The following is a 23,269-nucleotide window of genomic DNA, read 5'->3' on the forward strand; positions in this document are numbered from 1 at the left end:
CCCTTTCTTTGGAGTGATGTCATAGCCTTGGAGAATGATTGTCATTGCCAAGGTGACTGTGTACTGTGCACCACACTGATGCCACTGTACTACACAAATCAAGGTCAGAGGGCAGTAGTCGGCCAGTGCTTTGTCAATGAGACCAGTGAGTTATGAAGTGACCTGGCTGGAAAGGTTCCCTGTGTTTTATGTCACGACTTAATCTGAATTATCCATTTCCCATGTAGCAACAATGCTCCTCGTGCATGTTAGCCTGCCTCTCTCCCCTTTGTCTCCGTGGTCTTTCCCAGCAGGCACTGACCTCCCCTCTCTGTTGGGTAAGTTACAGTCTGTCAGTACCATCTGCTCCCTGTACCCCCTGCCACCAAATTACAACACTAGCAGAGGCTGTGCGATCCAACACACAGACCTCAAAGTTCAGCAGCCTCTAATTATTTCAAGCAAATAAACCCCTGCCATTAGAAATGTGCATCAGATCTTGGGCAGGGATTCATGTCCACCTCTATCAATTACAGTGGTGAGTATTTTATCTTAATTCAGGCATCTGCAGAGAGCAAAATGTGTATAGTCAAAGTTTTCATAACCAGCAAGCAGAATTCATCTTTGCACAGGACTAAATAAAGTTGTAAACACAGCCAATTTACTCATCTTTGTGCACTTAGCACCCACTGAATACATTTAAACTCAGATAAAACCTAACCGCTGGTGCAATCATATTGTTATCCTGTTGTTGGCAAAGTGTCTTTATATAACATATCAATCACATACAGAAATTCACCCCTCTCATCTTTTCGGAGAGGACAACGTGTGGGAGAGGGAGTAGGCGAGAAGGAGAGAGATTAGCGATGAGGGGAGTGGAGTGAGGGGGGGTTAAACTACCGTGCATGTGATGTCAGTGAAGAGAGGAGCGCTGTAGGAGGAAAAGTAGGCAGCGGAGAGTAGGAGGAGGAGGATGGGAGGGAGAAAAGCGCCAGGCAGAAAGCGGAGGGAGACCTACAAAAAAGATTGATTATAAGAGAACAGAGGCGGCCCACTAAGCAACAGCAAATGTGTCAGACAGAACAAGAGAAAAAAAAATCTAACACGATTGTAAATAAACATGCAGCCACGGTCAGGGAAGTTTTTTTTTCTTCTTGTCTGATAAAAATCTGATATGACAGAACATGCTGTAAGAAAGGAAAAAGAAAATGAAGTGGAGAACCATGTGGGGCAGTAATGCTGTCTGGGCAAGCTGTGACAACCCATTAAACACCGCTGTCCAAACACATAATACAAGCAGACATTCAAAGCTGCTTGTAATGATGGTATAAATTTACTTGACATAACCCAGCATACACCCAGCTCTTCACACAATTGTTGGTGTCAGGCTCTTGGAGTTCTCCTCAGTGTGCAGAGGCTGGTGAGTGACACAGTTCAAACTGAGACAGTCAGCCGTACAGCTCTCATCGAAACCAGAAACAGGTTTATTAAAGATGTCTTGATTCTGTCATTAGACTATTGTAGTTTGGTGCTAAGTACCAGTATCTTTAAAAAAAATATACAAGTAAAAAGTAAAAATACGTAAAAATGCGATGCTTAATTTTAGATAAAAGCTTAAAAAAAGACACCGATATAAGACTAAAACAAGGAAAAAGAACTTCAGTTTCTGAGGCGAGCTCGTCTGGAAGTGCGGGCGATGGGTGTTGTCACTTTAGGGGTCTCACTCTCTGCCATTACAGCATCTGAGGGGAAAAAAAAAAAAAAGATTAAGAATTACAACTTGATTGAGCAAGACAAGTCAGATCAAAGAGGCCACAAAGCTGCCACACAAAAAAACTGTCCATGAATAGTTTCACGTAATCTAATCACGAGCATAGCCAAAAAAAAATGACATAATGTTGACATTAACCTGCAGATTCATGTTTTCCCCCCATTCAAGTTATTTTCTATCAGCTCTAACAGGGATATCCTCAGATCTGGGATTAGTGCTGTTGCATTGCACAGCTCACTTTTAAAAGCAACTGAGGTACGACAGTCCTAAATCTTCTTAGAGAGCTGCCTGGTGTGGCTCAGCCCAGTGGACCAAACACTCAATTTTGCCACACAGATCCAAAGTAAATGATTGAATTGTCCCAAAAATAATGGTTTAAATTCTGAAAACTAATTCTAAAACCAAGAATTAAAGTAAAATTAAGGTATAGCTGAGACACTTAAATGATTAATGGACCGATAATGTGTTGCGAGTTAAACTGAAAATCATGTTTAATTTGCGTAATGGTGCACGAATAAAGTGGCTGCACTCACCCTCCTCATCCTCCTCTTCATCACTGCTGAAGGTGATCACAGGTTTCTTGGACTTGCGAGATTTCTGAGGAGTCACAAAACTGTCATCACCGTGGCTGGAAACTGAAGGCTTTGTTTGACCTGTGTCAGAGAAAGAGAGAGAGAGAAAAGTTTGTCACAATCAAATTTATGTATTTAAGCATGTACATTTGCAACCAGCACGGTCCTTGGAAGTCAAAGCCCATGAGTACTGACCTCTCTTGGTCCTTGGACGGCCTCTGGTGGGCAAAGGTGTACGCATGACCGTCTTCTCAGTGGATCCTTCTTTTTGGTTCTCCTCTTCCATCTCAGGACTTTCAACATTCTCAAGGCCCCGTGTGTGAACTGCAGTCAGCCGCTTTTCAAACTCATCTACCTGGGCCTGGCAAATGAAGTTAAACACAAGCAAGGTTAACACCACAGAAAAAAAAAAAACATTCTTTAAATGAGAGTATATCTTACCTTAAACTGGGGTTTAGCTCCACGACGGAGCTTGGCGGTAATGGAGAGCAGAGGCTGGTAGACTCCAGGTTCAGTCAACTTGTCACTGTAACACTCCCAGCACTCCTGCAGTCTCTTAAAACCGCGCTCACACATAGACAGCAGAGACAGAGACATGGCCAAGTCACACCACTGACGCTCCGTCCTGAGGAAAGAAGCAGAATGAGAGTCATAGTAATTAGGAGCCAAACTGGATTTGAAACTATGTGAAATGCACAGAAATTCAAAATCCAACTAAAAAGCTCATTAGTTCATCACTCATGAATATGGCATCGCGCTGGCATTTGGACCAAATCTCATTTTCCAGGAACCTCTTATATCTAAATTCACTTTGCCATTGTGGAATATAAAATGTCCTTCCTTTGAGCTCTAAGTATGGATGCAGTATGAGTCAGAGGCAGACTGAAGCCCGACCCAGCCAATTGTTCGTCTATATTCCGCGGCTACATGGTAAGACAGTTTCCATGACAAAATGAGTGAATAAGAACATGTCAGGGTGCAGGTGATGGGTCAAATGAACTGTGAACCCAATGTAATTGTCAATCTCGCTTCACACACTGAAAACACCCACTAATTACCCACACATCCACCCCCGCATCTCCCACAAATGAAATACTGCTGGACAGACTTTAGAAACGAGCTGGGAAACAGTAAAGAAAGAAGAAAAAAAAATAACACATAAAAGATGCAGGTCAGAGGTGACAGAGATGTACTCACTTGGCAGTCCTAAAGCGCTGACACAATTTCTCTACCAGAGACTCAGTCTGTCTCTCTTTGGTGATGTAGGAGAACAGCTGTCTGAAAACACAGACGCAAACAATACAGCATCTAAACAAAGCTCCCAAAAAAGCAGAGATGTCAACCTTCCCTGGGAAAACTGAAACAATTTCACAGTCCTGCACAGTATGGACAAATCCTCTGTGGACAAACACTCATGCTGTGAAGCTGCACAACTCACTTCATGATGGTGTTGAAGTCCTCTGAGCTCATGCCTCTCTCTGGATCAGACAGGCGGCTGATGATGTCTGGGAGCAGGTTGTAGATTGCATTGTCCTGATGGGTAACACCAACAATTGAGTTAAAAACCTTCCAATTATTCTGTCTCCAGTCAGGGTTTTGGATATGTGTGTGTGTCTGTGTGTGTGCGCGTGCGCACCTTGGAGGCCAACTCATTGAAGAAGTTCAGGGCGAGACTGGTAATGTGTGGCTCTGGGTCAATTAGCAGCACAGCCACCTCGCTGACTTGACCTTTGACCTTGAGCACATCCTTAAGCACCAACTGAGTAAGAACTGTCACAGCTGTCTGCCGGACTGAAGGAACCTCATCACTGAGCCTGGAAGAGAAGAGGATGTTAAATTACTGGCTAGTTCATTGTCTACCACTTTGGTTCCAAGACTAACAGCCTACAGCCATCTTAGCCTCTGCTAATGTTTGCTAATAAGCACTAAACACAAAGTGCATTCACTTTGCAGGTATTTGATGATAAACCAAAACTTTAGGCAAATTAAATTGTGTCCTGATGAGGGCAAAAAATGAAAACCTATTTTCACCAGCAGCCTTTTATTGTGAGTGACCGGGTCCCACATAGGCATAGATAATGTTCTGTCTGAGCTTGAATAGTTTTGGTTATTTCACATTTCTGTATTTGTATTTTTGTCAAATCTTTTCCTCACTGATTTGTGCTGAATTTAATCGACTGTAAAACCAACACTGCCAAATCCTTGAAACACTCTGCTAGCGTAACTAAATGTAAGTGGAGGTAAAATGTTTTGCCACCCATGCATTAGTTATTTTTCGAATCCTTGTTCATTAAGAGCTCTGTAAAGACTTGGAATTAGCCAGAACGTTTGTGAAACCAAACAACTGTCACAGCTTCAGCTGAGTACAATGGGATTGGACAGGCTGTGGCAGGGCAATCTGATAGCGTTCTGAGACCAATTTAGATTCACCCTCATCCAAAACCACAGAACAAAAGAAACTCATTAACCATTTCTCATTTATGCCAGAGAGCAGGACTCCTGGCAGTGAATCAGACACTTGTACATGGCACTTCCACATGCCAATGCAGGGGCTTACAATAGTAAAGAACTGGGTAATTAATTCTTAATGTGCTTATCAGGAGGCTCCAGGGCAGCAGCCACGAGAACAGTGGAAGTGTTGGTATGTGGGAGACAATTAGGGAACACTATGTAAGGCTTATCAGGTAGAAAACACTAGGAGGGCAATGACGCATTGTAAAAAAGAACAGAATGTTTTACACGTCCGAAACACCTCAGTGTGAGCATAATCAACCATTATAATTAAAACCACACTTCATCAAAAAGAGCAACTTCAGCTCCTGAGTTGGCTATAGGGAACCGGTGTAACTTTGTGCAGGAAAAACAGAGACAGGAACCATTAAGCGTTTTGAAAATGAAAACGTACCTACAAGCATAAACCCTTGCAGAACCTTTGACTTGACCCAAAATTATTCCCTTCGGCTCATTCAACCGTACCTATGTAATTATGACACACTAGTCTTTGGTTCTAGTCACAGTCTGGAACACACTAGGAATTAAGCTGTTCGTTGTCTAAAAGTGCCCTTATCTGAGGCGGTCTAAGGCTCCACCCCAGTTCACGACTGGGGGTGGGTTTTCTACAAGCTGTGAAACCCTGGCTGGTTGCCACGGCAACTGCAGGGGTCAGGATACAAGGCAGACATCACAGTTTGCCATCATAGATCATCCCAAAGTCCCCCCCCATTAAAAAGTTGTGATGGAAAGAGTAAACTTTTCCCATCATGTGGCTCAGTGGAGCATTGTGACAGTGGCAACACTTCAGTGGCTGAGAGGAACAACACACTGAGACGTGGTGGTGGCGGGATCCAGATGACAGTGGCTCAAATGTACAGGCATAGGGGGAATGTAGGCTGAGATGAAACATCATTTGCAATACACCCACTCAGCTGCGCCATCAGGCGTAGGCTGTTCCTTGTAATCGCAAATGAGAATAACAAAACAAATCTACGGATATTATGATAATGTGCCTCTAATTGGAGGAGAATCAATTAGCGTGAGGGGATGATGATGAACATGAGCTGCAACTGCGACAAATTTATTTTATATTATTTGGCTGATAAAAATCGAATGAGTCATTACATTACCTGGCATAGAGATTCTGTGTCCAGGGCTCCAAAATGTTTGGGAAACGGACAGTGAGGTCTCCGAGTGCTATTATGGCATTAGCCCTGACAACAGGAAGAGAGGAGCGCTCCAGCACTGTAAACATGAGACGGATGTTCTCTTCACACACAGACGGGCTGACAAAAGGAATAAAGAAATCACAGCTTTAAAAGTTACCCGAAAAATTTAGCTCAGTCCTTTGTAAAGTGGCAGCAACTTACAAACATTTTCAATAATCTGCAAGTTAGTTTCTCAATTAAGCAATTTATTCTTTCATACATAAATTGTCAGAAACATTAAGAAAATACCAGTCACAATTTCCCAGAGGCCAAGCTGACACATTCAAGTAGCTGCATCTGTCCAACCATTAGTATAAACACCAAAGATAATAAGTTTACTACCATACGAGACTGAAAAAGACAGCAAATATCTGCACTTCAGAAAATGTAACCAATTAGTTTTGGGGCTTTTTTACTTAATGGGCTTAAATGGTTGCAGACTAATTTTTGTGTTGGCTGATCAAATGATTAATCAGCTCTACATATGTCTGTGGTGAAAGAGCATGGGAATAGGCAGCATGTATACCTTATCATCATGTACTGAGAGAGTGCCAGACAGGCAGCAGTGGTGAGCTGTGGATGGGAATAGCGTCCTGGGGAGCTGCAGACTTTCACCAGCAGGGGAAGGAATGCACACAGCAGGTTCTCCTCTAAACAGAGAGAGAGAGAAGGGTGGAGAAAAGACAATGAACTAATAGATAAAATTATGGTACAAGCCGAACCTCTGTGAGGAACTGAATGTGGTGGATGGTGAAGAGTGGGCTTTAAATGTAGCTTAACATGGGACGGAGGAACAAAGGAGATTTTCTTTACCAGCCAGTAATTCAGTCTCGCAGATCTTTCTGATGAGTTCAGCCTCTGTATCTTCTGCAGAAGCGCCGATCAACCCAAGCTCCTCCTCCATGGCACTCTCATTGGCTGCTTGCTGTTGGAAAACCATGAAAGCTTTAAGAAACAAACAAACAGAAAAGCAGCCACTTCCCTCCAACAGTGCCTAGCCAGTTTGAGCGGGGGACTGACCTCTCATTCAGGAAACACTGTTTGCTTACAGCATTATTGCTTGCAGCTTAAAGAGTCTTAAAGTGATACTTGACTCAAAAGAATTTTTTAGTATAAAACACTACTAACTTGACGGGTGGCTACTCTGGATCCCAATAGTGTGGCACAGTCCAAACTATGAATTTTGCTGTATGCCACTCTTTGACTCTGTCTCTCTGGTTATCTAAGAGGAAAAGAAATTAATAAACAAAAAAAAAAAGATTTCTAATGCTAATTAAGGAGACATTTATCTTCCTGTTCCCCGATGGGTTGAACAATTACGAGCTATCACTCATCTGACTGTGTCACTAAAATAAATCTCATCAAGTCATCCTGCTGAGACTCAGTATGATTTTCAAAATACTTTTCACCACACAGGGGGCTGTTCTGGCTTCATTTGTAGCATTTAAGTAACATTAAAGTATCTGCAGAAGTACTTTTAGAAACGGGCAACTGACATTTAGACCTGGAAAGTTTAGTCAAATAAAAAAATATATACATAGCAGGGCAGGCTAATTGCAGAGTACATGTCATTCACACATCAACTTTCTAAATTGATCACTGATCTGATTGTTGCTCCACACATGCACGCTCATGAGGTAAATTGGAAATGTGGAATAGTTACACATTTATTTGTGACCAATCACAATTTTATTTCTGCTTTTTTGCTCATGTGCTATTACACTGGCTTGTAGTAGCACATGAGCGAGTGTGTGGATTACTTCACACACTTGTACAGCATATACAGATGCTGTGTACAAGCATCTGCAGCCGCATTACCTTAGCTTTGCTGGACGGGCCCTTTTCCTTCTCCTCCCTCTCCTCTGTCTCTCCTCTCCTCCTCCGCAGCTCAGCGCTCACACTGCGCTCAAGGTGAGACACCTGCCAGAAAGCCACGCAGCCACACAGAGCCAACAGCTGGGCCAGGCACATACAGTTCACTGCAGGAGACAAAGACACGTGGACACATGTGATTAAGAGTATCTTGACAAAGCAAGGAGCACTGGTAAAGGTCACACGGAGTCAATGTAAACATCAGACTGACGTTATAAAGTATTATTAAAGTCTTCTTTATAAAGAGACACAATGGGACTCACCCTGTTCGCCTTGCTCATTGGAGTCTTGAGATCCATCTTGCATTTGGCCAGGATCTTTGTTGACTTCCCCACCTTCTGCAATCTGATCTAGTAAGAGGCGAGCGCTGCGCTGGAGCAGCCGGGAGCACAACTGGTCAGGGGATTCAGCCAGGAAGTAGATGAGGCGGACAGCCTGTTCCATGAAGCTCTGCCAGTAAGGGTCCTCCATCACCACACCTGCACCAAAGTACCAAACGACAGTCAGAGGAAGAAACCACAGGTGGGGAATGTTTCTCAACAAAGGGCACACATCTGTATGCGTTTACCTTCAGCGATGGCCTGTGTGAGGCAGGTGAAGAGCTGATGGTCCTGGGGCAGTCTGAACGGAGCCCCTTTTGATTGCTGGTAGAAATATTGAAATGTATGATATTAACATTGTGTTGAGTCCCTCTGCATGTGAACAGGCTTTTCCACAAATTGGGCTTTGCTCATTTAATGAAGGTTACAAAATTAAACTTAACAAGCAAAAAAACGTATGTTGTTTGGGCTATACATGAACAAATATATAAATTCCATTTATTTCTATCCTACATGTTGATGTTACTTATGTTTCAGACCAGGCGTATCCTTTATGATCAAATTATTCTAAAATTAAAAAACCGAAATCCAAACAAACTTATCTGGGAAGTACAGAGCTGTATAAAAAGTACTATCAACACAAGTCAGGGGCACAGAGGATTTAGTGTATTTAACCATGTTTTAGAGCAGAGATCTCCAAAGCCCAATCATGACTTTGCTGTAACAAACTTATGAAACATGTCATTTGTTCACAATTGTGTTTATAAGCAATTCTCATAAATTATAATAAATAAAGTATGAAGCTGATAAAACATTGTCAGGTATGCTATTGAGCTGCTAAAGGAGGCTCAGTATCTCCAGCACTCCTAATAGAACATTACAGTAAAATCGACTTTTGTAAGACTTTGGGCCCTGTCACACTGACCCACTAATCAATAGGCTCAAGTCAGTGAGGCCCTCTGGTTATCAAGACATGCTTAGAGGTGAGCCATGTTTATGTTTTCTTACCCTGACATGGTCAGTGATACTGCAGATGGTTATAACTGTGTCTCTGGCCAGGAGGAAGTCTTCGGTCACTTTTTCTCCAAGAGCCACAGAACAAAGAGTGTCCAGATTACTGAGAACCACCTCCCTTTCCGCCCTGTTACATTCACATACATACAAAATAGACATTTTTGCAAAGAGGCACAAAATATATATTTTTTATTCCCAAATGATCATATGATTATGCAAAGTAAAGTAATAACATTTCTGCCCTATATCACCCCGACTGCTGTGTGCTGGCCTAGCCGGTGCGAGGCTGCTGCCCAGATAATGCGTGTAGGAGGATGGGTTAGGAGAAGCGCATAAGACTGAATAGGTTATGAATGCTGCTGGCTGGATGAAGAGAGGCAGCAGTGTGGGTGGACTGCAGATAGTCTCTCTTTACTCTCTCTCTTGCTCACTCTTCCCTACAGCAGTGGCGGTCTTTGAGGCAGATTGAGGGGGAACACTAAAAAAATATATATATGTTCAGTGAAATGCACTGGCAAGGAGCCCAGTTATACGGTCGTGACTTTGATTACAATGAAGAAGAGCTAAGGCTGAGCTTATATTCTGACTAATGAGGGGATTTGCTGAATGTCAAGTGACTGAAACAGGGCCAAAATGTAAAAGAAAGTGCCTTTATGTGGTGAGGAATGTTGCACATTTTACATAATTTAAAAAAAAAATTTAGTCAACTCAACTTAGTCTACTCAACACATAATTTTTTTTCTCAATAGATCAAACAGTCCAGTTCATTTTAATAAACAACAGGGAATGAGGTTTGTTCTTCTGAGTGCAAATATATTCAACATGATCTTAAAATCCAGTTTATGTATATATTTAGTATATATTTGTGAGAAGCCATTGTACTGCAACTTGGCCCATTATTTGGAATTGATGCCTTCTTCCACCTCACTGAACATGCCAGCAAGTGCAGACTGGAAAGTCTACACTGAGTTTACTCCCCTTACATTTTTGCAGCATTTCATGATTTGGAACACGATAAGTACACTGATTCAAGTGAACAAAATTGTTACCTTATAAAGCAAAAGTATTTTCACGCCACTGGTTTCCAGAACAAAATATAATGGGAATATAATAAGATTTTACCAACAGTCAGACACATGCAAATGCAATTTGTTACACTCACTTGTTGGTGAGAGGACGGCTCACTGTTGCAAACATTATGACTCTGAAAGTCTGAAATTTACCATGCACCTCAGAGGAGCTCCAGTTAAATCTGTTCTCACCAGTCAACACACCTTTTCCTCATCCATAGTAAACAAGTCACAAGTATACACAGCACCTGCAAGCGCTGCTGTTGTTTAGCTGCTTAATTTGCCTTTTACAAAATTAGAAAATAAATACAGGCTGTAGAGCATCATGTCTAATTATGCTGTAACTTGGCATATTTGTTTTGGTTGACATCCCCACCTACTCTACTGCACTGCGTTGTGTGTGCATAATGAGATCAGATCACTATGTGGACAGAATGAGAAAGTGAATAAACATAAGCTGTGATGGGACTTATCAGTATTCTAGAAGCAAATCAGAACTTAGATGATTTACCACCATGGCTGATTGAATTTTACCATTCCCTGGCTTAAGTGCAAAACAAAAATACATGTGCACTGTGACCTCTTATCCTTTGTGTTACTCTACATAATCAGAGTAGGCAGGCCTGTGACACATGTGGCACAAGAAATTCATTTCTTAGGAACGAACTGTAAGTAGCCTGTGTCTTACCGTGCAGCCATGCCCAGCAGTAACACAGCAGCTCGCCTGTGTAAGCCTGAAGTCTCTCGTTTTCCAGTAAACCTCTCCCACAAGACCTGCACTACAGTGGACTGGAGATTGCTGCCACTGCCAAAGAACTCCTGAACCTACAGAGACGAGTTAGACACGCCTTGTTTCAAGATATTTACATGCAAAACATTTAACAAAACCTTAAGAAAACCCACACTGTACATTTTATGACCATCACAAACATGTCCATATACCTAAAATTAGCCATTTGAGAGTGATAACAGTTACTCACTATTTCCTCAAGACACTGGATTGTTCCCAGAGATGCATCCACCATCAGCTCAGAGAGACTGTCCACAAGAGTTTGGGCTTTCATCCTAATATAAGATATAACAGCTATTTTAAGAAGACAACACAAAATAATTCTCTACAAGTGTTCTTAGACATTACAAGCATAACAGAGTGGTATTTACCAATAATTTCACTGTGTATGCATAAAAAGTTACCAAACCAGAGTAAGTAATGTTACACAGGTTTTTATTTAAGACTAAACTAAAAATTATTAGAAGATTATGACATTAAATTGGTAATAGTCCTATATCAATATACTAGGGCTTGAACAGGATGTGCACTTGTTTTAAATTAGGGCTCTTTATACTGTCGGGTATGTTTCACAGACCTGACAGTGTCTCCCTGTGGGTTCAGATAAAGGCGTCTATAGGCCTGAACGACAGCATCTTTAATGGCAGCGTCAGTTGACCAGACAAGAGGCAGCATCTTCCTCACTCCACTGACCGAGTTGGCAACACTGAACTCACACACTGTCACGCAGAACTGCACGGCCTCCTGGACCACTAAAAACACACAAAAAAAAAACTTTGCTGAAGGATGTACAAACGTCTTCATCTCACTGCTCAGTAATTTCAAACATGGAATGAAAATGCACAGGTTTGAATAGTTTTGCACTCTGGTGAATACTGCCTGGTACCTGAAGTGGTTTTCCAGTAGAGCATGGTGTTGATAACAGAGATCGCTCTCTCCACTTGTAAGGCAAAGGTTTCTGTATCTCTCAGGTACTGCACCAACATTTCTTGCTTCTTCAGCTCCCCATCTTCTCCCTCTTTCTCTCCCTCTTTTTGCGGGGTTGGTGGCAAGTTCTGGCTGAGCTCAGCAGCATCCTCATCAGAACCTGAGGAAAACATCAGGGGTCATATGATGTAAAGTAAGTTTGCGTCTCTCTTTGCTGTAAGGCTTTTAGTGTGAGTAAAGCAGCCACATTTACATGAACAACATTAAGGATCAAGCCGTCAAATTCTGTCTGCCTTTATACACTTCTCTCTTTTTGGTGTCTACTCATCGCACAGGGCCAGTGTATGTACAGTTGTAGGCAAAAGTTTGGGCACCCCTGGGAAATTTACAGCACATCTGTGTATAACCAGAGCAGCTCCTGACTTAAATATTGTTGGAATCAATGAAATGGCAAAACAAGTTTGAAATATTAATTCTTGGGTTAAATTACCCATCTTAGATGGAAATTTCTTTTATGTAATGATAGTAATTTTTGGAAGTGTGTAAACATGGTGATCTGACATAGCTGTACAACTGCAGCATAGTGTTGGTGGAGGTTATGTATCATAATCAGTCATCTGGTGCTTTAAAATACATTACGTATGAGACATCTGGTTTGAGAAGTGAAGTGTTCTCTGCTCTAAAATACATCTTCATCTCACACTGTGGTAAAGGCAAATTCTACAGACTAGTCCGTTTTAACAAATTGACACTTAAAGATAATGAGAAATACATTTCCTCTGAAGAACTGAATCTTAAATGTGCTCAGTCTTGCCTCTATTAAGACTCACAAAGGAGACCACTTTTGATGAGTATCTCTCAATAGAAGTGCATTCGGTGAACTGAGCACTGGGTTTACCTTTGAAAATCAGAGCCAGAGTCTCCATTAGAGTCTCAGGGGTGAGAGTGGACAGAGAAGCAAACATCTCAGATTCAGGGAAGAAGCTGTGAGCTCTTACACAAAGACGCACAGCATTCCTGTGGAGAGCGAGCACAAAAAAAGACTCCCATATCAAAATGTTGGCTAAATGACAGTGTGGGAGAAAAAAAAAAAAATCAAGTAGCACCACAAGTCAACTTTTATCCAGGCCAACACTGGTGATTAGCGTCACCTGTATTTGTTGACACGGAGGTACTGAGCAATCTTCACTGCGGTTGCCCTGTCATCTTCTGCCTCCTTTTCTTCCTCCACATCCCTGTCGCCCTCATCCTCCTGCGGCTCCTTTTCCGTTTCACTTGTGGGCTCCAGCTCTCTCCTGACAGTGACGAGCAGTTCAGGCTCCATAGCGGCCCACAGCTCAGACGCTTTAATCACTGCAACTGCCAGGAAGGAAAGGAAAAGGTGAAAAAAAAAAAAAAATCAAATCCAATAAGGATAAAAACAACTGATAGAAAAATATTTAAAAGGAATCAATTAAAAGTAGGGCAGAATTGTAAGACAATTGTTCATGTAGTTTAGCATCCAGATTGTAAAGCTGAGCTCCAGAGTGCCACCATTTGATCATATTTTGGAACTTTTTCTCAGTGTGCCATTGTATTCTCCATTTTATTAGATATGCGAGGTTGTGTTTTAAAGCTAATAAAGAACAAAAGTGAAGGGATTTCTGAAAGTGACTGGAATGCTAGACTGGTGGAAGCATCATTTACTAGTCATTGATCTATTAGTGCATCTAATCTGAGAAATGTGTTTATGAAGGAGAATGGAGGATTTACTCATCGATTAGTGGAAAAACAAAACCATAAACCTTAGGCTGAAATGTCTGAATGTCAAGTGAATGAAATCTGTTACAGTCCTGCTACTTTATAAAACTGCAATTTTTTTTTTACTAACTGTGTGATGGGGCTGAATTTTGAACTTTTTCAGGGGGCCTGGTCTGCTGAGTTCAAATGAGTTTCTGAACTTGGCCCTCAGATTACCAAAGAAACAATTCACAGCCGACTGAACCGCAAAGAGAGCTGGGTGAACTCCTTGCCTTTTACACACACACACAAATGTACACACACACACACTGTCAGCTTCATCCCGGTGATTACTCCGTTGTCACTTAAAAGGAATAATTTCGGTCAAGCCAAGTCACTGTAGGCAGGCCCTTACAGCAGAGCAGAAATCCTCCTCTGCACTGCCAAGATTACCTGCCAGTCAAGGCAAAGCATAACCCAAACCTCATTCAGTAAACTCGTATTCGCCTTGGTCTCATCACTGGGCAAAATGCGAATTCGACATGAAGATAAATAACTTTTCACATGGTTCATCCGCACCTGGGGCTTTTCCTTCCAGCTTCTCTTTCATCTCTCTGAGTTTAGCGGTCTCTTTCTCCAGTGGTTTCTTCAGATCTGCGCTGCTCAACTGAAAGACATAAATCCCAGTGATATTGTGAAACCTGAAAATGTCTCACTCTCCAGTTTTAAATCATGCTGGTTTTAGTTACCTTGCAGCTGTAGGGGTTGTGTGCAATGAAGGCTGCTAATAGCTGGATAGCACTCTTTACTGCATTTATAGATTTGTCCATCAATCGTCCCACAGCAAGCTCCATTACCTCGCTGTATCTACACAGGGGCAGTGCCTAAACACATAAAGAGTTTTTTTTATTGTCAGGCGGGACTTTAACGTCATGGTTTTACAAATATACAATAAGTCTGGAAAACATACTTTGCTGTTGACGATTCGTGTGTAGACCTGCAACACACGTGCCCTGACGTGGGAGTGTGTGTCATGCAGATGCTCTTGCAGTGTGTCAAAGAACCTGTCGCGGTCAGCTTTACCAGACTCATCCAGGCCGTCGCCACACAGGACCCGGACAAGGATCTCTCCCAGCACTTCGCACACAGCAACACGCATTGTATGGCTCTGGAAAACAGGGGGAAACAGGAAATCAGGCTGAATCTACGCATGTTCTTGTGTCAGTAAAACTAAATTCTGGTTTAGTGGTTTAGAGTATGAATTCAGATGAGTTTCTGAACTCTGCCCTCAGATTACCAAAGATGCAACTCATGGCTGACTGAATAGCAAAGAGAGCTGGGTGAACTTCTTGACTTTTACACACGTACACGCAAAACACTCTCACAACACACACACTGTCAGCATCATCCCAGCAATTACTCCACTGTGACTGCTGAGGAATAATTTAGGTTGAGCCAAATCACTATAGGCAGGCCCTTACAGCAGAGCAGGAATCCTCCTCTGCACTGCCAAGATTACCTGCCAGTCAAGGCAAAGAAGAACCCAATTCTCATTCAGTAAGCTCGTATTCGCCTTGGTCTCATCACCGGGCAAAATGTAAACTGAACAGTAACCAAAAAAAAAAAAACTCGTTTGGAGAGAACATTTTTTTCACAACACAGTTGTACCTTACTGTGTCAGTGAGCAAAAGGAAAGTTGGAGCAAACAAAACGGCAGAAATTTTTCCTAGAGCCCAAGCATGTTACTCGTTGCACTTAGAGTATTGCAAACACTATGTAAAATTTAACTGGGTGCTGTAAAGTCACTGCCTTGTCTGAAAAATGGACGGTGTCCAGTGGTCTGTTACCCTGTGAAACACAAAACAATGTAGTTCTCTCCTATCAGAGAAAAGTCTGTGCAACAAAAAAAAGAAAGAAGCTTGTTTCTTCTACAATCCTTTTTTTTTTCAAATGTGTTGACCCTGCTGCACAAGCCAATCATAACACATTAATCTAACAGCTTAGTGCAGAGTCCTCTTCAATCTGGCAAAAACTACTTGAAAATCTATGCAAAAAGTCTCTAATGGAAAAAAAAAAAACACTGTGGGAAATGGAATCTGCCTCTGTCAATGTATGTGTGCTCACATAGGGACATTTTTATATTTGCAGGACAAACATGTTCAGGTGTGCAGTACCTCTCCTTCCAGGTGTGTGATGAGCACACTAATGTAGGGGATCATTAATTCAGGCACCAGACCACTGAGTTCAGAGAGGAAGGAGGAAAAGGCCTTGACTCCTGACCCTTCTCTGGCAAGCTCCTCGCTTGACTTCTGACCAATCTCCCTGTAGGAAGGGGGAAAACAACATGGCATGAACTTCTATGTAAACTGCAGCCAAAGAATCCTCTTTCCACAAAAGGATTTACAAAGAGGCCTGCTTGTTCAAAACTTAATATACACACAAATTATGTACTCTGACCTTATTACTTCTCCTATGATAGCCCTGACTCCGTATTCTGTGCTCCATACAGCCACTGCCTGGGCAAAAACAGATGACAACTGCTCGAAGTGTTGCAGCAACTGGATCACCTTTACGCTTGCACCTGTAAAGTTTTTAGAGAGTATAGAATAAATTCAAACATAAAAGACTGATGTGCCCTCAGTTGAAGATCTTGCTCACAGGTTTAATATATGAGTGAGGGACTAACCCAGGAGGTGATTGTACTTCTTGATCAGCAGTCCCAGTAGGTGGATTATACAATCTCTGGTGGGTTTGCTCTTGACATGGCTGATGGTTGGGTTCTCAAGTAGTTTGTAACAGCAACAGGTCACACAGCTACGGGAAGAATGGCACAGAACTAAAATGTGAAATTTGTTATGATAAAATCCAGATTCAAAAGCAATTTGGAATCTGGATGAAACTGCAGACATTCTAAAGACTCAAGTAAAAATTCAGACACCATGTTCGTAACAGTTCTCGGTCCTTAACTGAAAACTCTTTCATAACTCTTAAAGCCAAAGTCAACAACGGGAACATTAAAAACTAAGTAATCTCTCCAGTAGGAAATTTGTTTCTGTTGAAAACGAAAGGCAAGGGCTGTGAGGAAATGTTTGCAATTGAAATTTTAAATTAGGCAAATTAACACGGTTCCATGATCATCTAACCTTATTAGCTTGTGACATTATTAATGTCTAGGCAAAGATCATTTTCATATAAGCTCCAATTAAGGCTGCAGTGTCATCAATGCTGAGAAGTGATCTGAATTAGAGAGTGGGAAATTACACCAAAAAACTGAATCAAGACAGCTAAGCCTGACACTGTACTATTGCCTAGAGCTCTCCAGACAGCAGAGTACCTGATGAACTCTTCCTCCACCAGGGACAGGCTCCAGAGGGAACGAATATCCAGCTGGAGGAGCTGGACAAGGGCCTGCAGCACCTTTTCTCTCTCTGAGTCCCACTGCAGCAGTCCCTCTCCACCACCTTTACCTTTTTTACTACCCTGTGCCAAGACAGACAAAACCTGATTAAATCAATTAGTTAAGTTTCATAGATACTGGACTATAAAATCGCTAAGTAAGACAGCAAAATTAATGATTTGAAATTTACACACAATGCATGCCCTCAGATTACCAAAGACTGTAGTTCATACCTGCCAAACCATATAAAGAGAATATAGCTCTTGCCAGCTGATACATATACATTCATACAACTTACACACAAAGACAAATAAACATCCACACATTGTTTGACATCGCCTACCTATCCCATCCCATTGCTTTTGGGGGGGCAGAGGTTATAGAAGGTGACAAGTTGACTGTGGGTGGGCCCTTACAGCAGTGCAATAATACTCCACCACACTACCAAGACTACCCACCTAACAGCAGGCTAAAGACCACAATCTCTTGATCTGACAGGATCATAAAACTTGCCAAGATCTCATCAGTGGGCATTTACAATGGTTAAACAAAGAATAATTCACGATCATAGCCATTCATCAAGTACTTCTTATTTATGTCAAAACTAACCATACCTTCCCTGGGGCTGTGACAATACTCTGTCTACAGGAGTAACTCTCAAGGATCTCTGTGAGCTTGCAGAGCAAGAAGACACTCATTTTAACTGCATTAAGCTTCTCTTTGCGCTCTGCAGCTGAGACCGAGGTGGAGACGAGGAACGCCGGCAGGGATACAGCCAGGCCACTAACCACTGCAAAGAACAGACAATATGCAATCATCCCGACATATCAAGGTTAAATTTCTGTTATTTTAAACATATAATATGCACGTCTAACCTTGTACAAGTAATTCTAGAGTATCCTCTTTCACACCCAGCTCCACTGAGTTGCAGTGCCTGGAAAGTGAAGACAGCAGTTTTGTTCTCATACAGTTCTTAACAGAAATAGCTAGAGCAAGCTATATATGATCAACACTTACTGTAGCACACTGTAGGCTGTGTCGAAGTGTTCCAATATACACAAAGGTCCCTGGTTTCTCAATGTAGCCTTGAATCCTATGTGAAAGAGACAAAAATGACCCATGAAAATGTCTCACTATGAGCAGCTCCACAACTTACAGAATCTAGTTCACAACTTACTACTGAGATAGGATGGAAGCTGTTTTGGGGGGACCACATCCTGAACAACGTACTGGTTTATCCCACCAGTCTTCACCAGATCTCCAATACACACAGGTACAAAGAAATCCCACGACATCCCTGCATCAAGAACATCATGATCGTTAACTAAACTAGTATAACATAACATTTAACTTAAAGACATTTTAGTAACTTCCAAGGCCTCTTCCTAGAGAAACTTATTTCAGTACGTAAGACTTTCTAGGACCAGCAAATACGTTGAAAATGTAACGAATAATTCAATAAACCAAACAATACAGCTCTGTTGTTGTGAATTATGCTAGCCAGACAAGCTAAGCTAGCAAGCTAACTAGCTTAAGGCTAGGTAGACCGCGTAGCCCAACTTGTCTGTTACCGTTACTGTTCAGTGAAAACGGATCTTGCAAGAGAAAGCTAACAACTCAGTCTTACAAACTTGGGAATGTAATGCTCACCTGTAACGCCTGCAGTCCCGTTAGCCACAACGACAACTTGTGAGGACAGAAATGTAGTCTGCTCTGTCCACGATCTACAAACGGTCTGATTCAAATTTGTTTGGACATCGCGCCAAAGCGCCAAAGGTCTGACGTCACACATGTGCGCCTCCGTTTCGAGGCACTTTGACCCAACAGCTCCACCTACTGGAAAAATATGAACACTACAGCACAAATACAAAACTACCATACTAACTGATTAAATACAATATGCACACAGACACAAAAGAAGACACAAGGAGGTTTTTTTTTGAGGTAGTAGCTGTATTCAAATGATTGACAACACAATCACTCCCTCTCCCCTGTACCAATGTTTCAGCTACAGAAATGACAATACTTTTCACAAAATGTGTTACTTTCTTTACAGCACTCAATCAAATGTTAAAATGAAATGGTCTAACTCACTTCCACAGATGACTAATACTGTCAGGATGCAGCATTTGTCTTCATTTTTTTTGCCCTCTTGTCACACTTAAAAAATAAAACTAGTGTTCCAAGGCTAAGCACAAGAAACTAACCTTAAAACAAAGCAAAAAATATCCATGGCCAAACTATTTTCAGAGAAAATACTTAAATTTTGTAGTCATACATGTGAATACAGTCTAGAATATCATTGGAACGTGAACTTATCATTAGGGGCAGTTGTAGTGTTCATTATCCACTCGTAAAAACAAAATGTAAAAAAAGTCACAATAAGAGCACCAAAAGTAACTTAACTAAAATCAAAATTATTGTTAACCGTTACAAAAAAAATCAATATTTAAATATAATTGTAACCACTTGGCTCCTTCACACACATTGCATCAGACCAAGGCAAATTACGTAAACCAAAGAAAAAAGCACCAAATGATAAGGAAGATGAGAAACAAAAAGTTCTAGAAACTAATGAAGAAATATTCTTCTCATTTTCCATCTGATCAGTGTCCACATTTTCTTTCAGGACAACCAGGAGTTTCTATTTTCTCTTTCTGTCTTGGGAGCACCGTGGACAATACCTGCATTGCATTAATAACAAAATGACACAGAAGTAGTTAGGTGATTGGCTTCAATGAGTAGCAACTCACACTTTTACTGCACACAATGAAAAAGGGATCATATATTACAGCCTCCGTTTCAGTTTCACTTCAGTTTCTTACCATTTTCCCCTTGGTTTGGTTGTCAGGCCCACGCATGCAAAATGGAACCACTCAATGGAGCACTGGAGAAAAGACAAGAACCGACAACATACTGTTAAGTGTCCTGCAAATGGAACACTCAGTACAGACAAAGCAACGTTATTCAAAACACATGATCAAAAACAAAACCAATCTTTTCAAGGAGAAACATCGCATGTAGTAAGTGTAGTTTGATATTTCTGGCTCTGTCATCTGTGACCTTATCCACTTCTTTTGTACATATAATAAGAGACTACTGATTTATAACATTACATTACAATTTCAATTTTTTTTAGAATTAACCTTATTTACTCCTCTCAGTATCAAGACTGTACCATCAAAAGTATATTGTTATGACCTTTGTGTTATGTGAATGGCATTTAATGTTAATGTTATTTAAGTAAGCACACATAAATAAAATCAGAATTTGTTTCAACAGTCTGTTACATTAAAGGTCCCATGAAACTAAGAAATGCATTTTCCTTGTTTGTCTGTGTTCTTAAATCTGTCAAAATGTCATAAAAGGGCATTTCAGCATACATTCATCTCAAAATTCCATTCTTTCTTCTTCTTTAAACATATAAATATGACTAGAGACTTTAAAGCAATGCCACTGACCAACATGTGGGAAAAACAAGATACAAACCTAAATAAAAATCCATAAACAGACTGTGGTTTTAACAAATACAAATGTAAATGTGTTATCACTATAATTATTACAATTGTCTCTAATTATTGTCTTGACTGAAAAATTGTGCAACTGATGTAGGGCCACAAAAATAAAGACCGATGTTAGCATCTTTTTGTAGTCTGTTTCACACCTACTTTTAAATTCTCAAATCAAATTCTTCACAATATTAAGCTCCATCCAAATACCTGTTACATGCAGAAAATTACAATCCCAAAGTCATTTGCACATGACCCCTGATTGAGGCAGAAAGGGAGTGCATATAAAGAAACTCACATCAGTGTTGTCACAGCCGATCATCTCGCCATAAGAGACCTGATGACACAGACAATAGGTGGGTTCGTTGGGGTCCACTGGCATGTCCAGCACATCAGATGGGTGCACATTCCCAAAGTTGGAGGAAGGGCTGTTGAATTCTCCTCTGATGATGGACAAAAAATATGTTAAAAATTGTTGTTGTAAAAATATGTTATAAATAAAACACAGCTCTGTCACAAGTTGGAAAGAGGATACACAACGTACGGTTGAAGGAGTTTGACTTTCTTCTGTGCACTCTTGGGACTGCCATCTTCATCTGAGCTCTTGACTTTAGACCTTGTTTTAGCTGTCTTCTTTTCCTTCTGTCTGGAGTCACCTGGAATGACACAACCACTTAAGTAAATATATAACTAAGTATGGATTTTAAAAAATCTTCCATGTCATCAACACAAAAATAAAAAGACACGTAAAAAAAAAAAAATGGACACACACCTTTCTTTCCCTTACTGGAGGTGGAATCATAGTCTGTGCTTTCAATCTGCTTTTCCTTCAAGTCAGCCTCAAACCGGGCTAAGTCTGTGTCAAGACGTCTGATGTGCTTGTCGACCTGCAGAAAACAGTACTTCAGTGAACTGACTCTGGTGCATACATCATCCATGTGCACATTCAGCACAGTAGGTCTATATATTGCGCAAGTTATTGCAGTCATATTACCTACAGGTGTACATAAAATATTATATTCATTTGTAAGATACCAACCATTTCATAGGTCTGCATGGCCAGTTGCACCTTATCATCTCCAAACTCCTTGCATTTACTGTATGACTGCTGAATCTGCCTCAGTATGGACAGCTTTTGCTCAGAGGAAAGAGTCCGGGCATTGGCTGTGTATTCTTTAGCCAGAGAGTCTATCTGTCCTTTTAGATCTACAGGTGAAACAAGAAGAAAATCTTCTAAAACTACATATAAATGTAATATTGATCATTTGGGTTTTCATTTTATTTATGCCTATAAACAAAACATGTTCAGAAATACAGGACATAGCTATGGCACTGGTTAAGATATTTTGTGAATTTACTCAACACTCAACAGACAAAAGTTAATTATGACCTCAAGCCTGTTCTTTACAAATGTTTACAAACTGTTATGGAGTATGATGCACTTGTAGAAGTCCCAAAGTTTTTGGCTTGTGACCCCCCTAAAATGAAGCACAGTCTGCTTATAACCCCTGATCACATGTTATGGCATCACTGCAGACATGAATTGTAAGCGCTTCAAAGAAACAACTGTCTCACTAAAAGAAGTTCCAAATTATCCAGTAAGAAAAAAGTCCAAAAATAAACCTAATATTGTGCAACAGAAACGTTTTTTTCTTTTATATTCCTTTTGTTTTCCTAGTGCATATGACTTGTATTTTCACAACACCTCTGATTTTGAGTAGATATCCACTCTTATTTCACGTCTTTGTCTCACCCTCTGTGCGTTGATCTAGGTCCCTCATCAAATTGAAGTTTCTCTGCAACTCGAACGGCAGGTTTTCTATACCTGGCAAAGTGAAAGGAAAACAAAACAAAGGGTTTAATCCCACTTTCAGTGAGATCAACATGAAACAATAATGGAAACAGTATAGCTAGCTTAATTGTACGTGTGGACTCATGATGCGGCTGCCATTAACCTTAGCTTTTAAATTAGCTTTCATACGCAGGTTAAGGCAGTTAATAACAACGGGCATTAAGACAATTAACTTTGCACGGGGCGTTGATTTAAACTAAATCGTAACATATATAACAGCGTGTGAGCTGTAGGTCTCAAACGGCATCCTTTCTTCGCTACAGTGCGACGCGGTTTTCCAGCAAATAGACAGAGCCTAAACCCGCCGACCGTTAGGAGACGGTTACACCACTCTTTTCCACTGGCGGGCTAACTGTGAGCTATAATACACAACGAAACACGGCGCGTACAAGAGCTAAGTAGGCAGACGTGTTTTCCAACCGTCTGAAATCAGGATAAACAGCTTACTGTCCAAATAATGCTCCAAATACATCCCCGCCGCCATCTTGGAAAATGTAAACAACACAGCTTCCTGTCCGAAATGGACCAATCTGACTGGTTGTTTCCACACGCTGGACAACGCTGGTGGAGGATTTCCCAACATAGAATCCCATCCAAACTATTGATATATATTTAAAGTATATTATATATCAATTACTATAAATGTAATCAATATCATAAGGCCTATGGAGAGCCCTTATAACACATTAACAGTATATCTGCAGTGCATTTGTGGCGACCCAAAACTTTAATTCAACATATATCTAATTACATTCTGACTAATGTTAATGAACCAT

General features: G+C 41.0%; 2 protein-coding genes and 3 non-coding genes across 5 annotated transcripts; all 5 read right to left on the reverse strand.

Moving 5' to 3' along the window:
- Nucleotides 1-1,110: 1,110 nt before the first annotated feature.
- ncapd2 (non-SMC condensin I complex, subunit D2) lies at nucleotides 1,111-18,881 on the reverse strand. Its single transcript, XM_041044153.1, has 32 exons — nucleotides 18,783-18,881; nucleotides 18,310-18,429; nucleotides 18,150-18,225; nucleotides 18,008-18,066; nucleotides 17,747-17,922; nucleotides 17,070-17,215; nucleotides 16,422-16,549; nucleotides 16,193-16,316; nucleotides 15,910-16,057; nucleotides 14,706-14,903; nucleotides 14,485-14,619; nucleotides 14,315-14,402; nucleotides 13,168-13,375; nucleotides 12,915-13,033; nucleotides 11,976-12,176; nucleotides 11,667-11,841; nucleotides 11,280-11,364; nucleotides 10,988-11,124; nucleotides 9,224-9,356; nucleotides 8,464-8,539; nucleotides 8,159-8,374; nucleotides 7,842-8,002; nucleotides 6,837-6,948; nucleotides 6,550-6,673; nucleotides 5,946-6,101; nucleotides 3,959-4,136; nucleotides 3,761-3,855; nucleotides 3,520-3,600; nucleotides 2,764-2,947; nucleotides 2,518-2,683; nucleotides 2,284-2,403; nucleotides 1,111-1,721 (listed from the first exon to the last, which is right to left on the reverse strand). Exons 2-32 carry the CDS (start codon nucleotides 18,425-18,427, stop codon nucleotides 1,639-1,641), a joined length of 4,206 nt encoding a protein of 1,401 aa, XP_040900087.1. The 5' UTR covers nucleotides 18,428-18,429; nucleotides 18,783-18,881; the 3' UTR covers nucleotides 1,111-1,638.
- Nucleotides 13,959-14,261, reverse strand: LOC121186671. The gene has a single exon (XR_005894525.1). It is a non-coding gene; the product is annotated as a small nucleolar RNA U85 (small nucleolar RNA).
- On the reverse strand, nucleotides 15,019-15,327 carry LOC121186672. The gene has a single exon (XR_005894527.1). It is a non-coding gene; the product is annotated as a small nucleolar RNA U85 (small nucleolar RNA).
- LOC121186676 lies at nucleotides 17,333-17,664 on the reverse strand. The gene has a single exon (XR_005894531.1). It is a non-coding gene; the product is annotated as a small nucleolar RNA U85 (small nucleolar RNA).
- A 200-nt stretch (nucleotides 18,882-19,081) lies between the features above and the next one.
- On the reverse strand, nucleotides 19,082-23,059 carry ing4 (inhibitor of growth family, member 4). Its single transcript, XM_041044327.1, has 8 exons — nucleotides 22,941-23,059; nucleotides 22,395-22,466; nucleotides 21,681-21,847; nucleotides 21,414-21,528; nucleotides 21,186-21,297; nucleotides 20,940-21,084; nucleotides 19,958-20,019; nucleotides 19,082-19,816 (listed from the first exon to the last, which is right to left on the reverse strand). Exons 1-8 carry the CDS (start codon nucleotides 22,975-22,977, stop codon nucleotides 19,777-19,779), a joined length of 750 nt encoding a protein of 249 aa, XP_040900261.1. The 5' UTR covers nucleotides 22,978-23,059; the 3' UTR covers nucleotides 19,082-19,776.
- Between the last annotated feature and the right edge of the window lie 210 nt (nucleotides 23,060-23,269).

This window comes from Toxotes jaculatrix, chromosome 8, assembly GCF_017976425.1.
Source record: "Toxotes jaculatrix isolate fToxJac2 chromosome 8, fToxJac2.pri, whole genome shotgun sequence".
NCBI lineage: Eukaryota > Metazoa > Chordata > Actinopteri > Toxotidae > Toxotes > Toxotes jaculatrix.

What these genes read in the sequence shown, in the direction of transcription:
- ncapd2 (XM_041044153.1), bottom strand. Translation starts at nt 18,427, where the DNA reads ATGTCGTGGGATTTCTTTGTACCTGTGTGTATTGGAGATCTGGTGAAG. An exon ending in GTGGAGGAAGAGTTCATCAG is followed by an intron (nt 16,550 to 17,069) that starts GTACTCTGCTGT and finishes TTCTTCCCGTAG; the next exon opens with CTGTGTGACCTGTTGCTGTT. An exon ending in TCTGGCTCTGATTTTCAAAG is followed by an intron (nt 12,177 to 12,914) that starts GTAAACCCAGTG and finishes TGTTTTCCTCAG; the next exon opens with GTTCTGATGAGGATGCTGCT.
- ing4 (XM_041044327.1), bottom strand. Translation starts at nt 22,977, where the DNA reads ATGGCGGCGGGGATGTATTTGGAGCATTATTTGGACA. An exon ending in CCATGCAGACCTATGAAATG is followed by an intron (nt 21,529 to 21,680) that starts GTTGGTATCTTA and finishes TGTTTTCTGCAG; the next exon opens with GTCGACAAGCACATCAGACG. An exon ending in TCGGCTGTGACAACACTGAT is followed by an intron (nt 20,020 to 20,939) that starts GTGAGTTTCTTT and finishes TCTTTTCTCCAG; the next exon opens with TGCTCCATTGAGTGGTTCCA.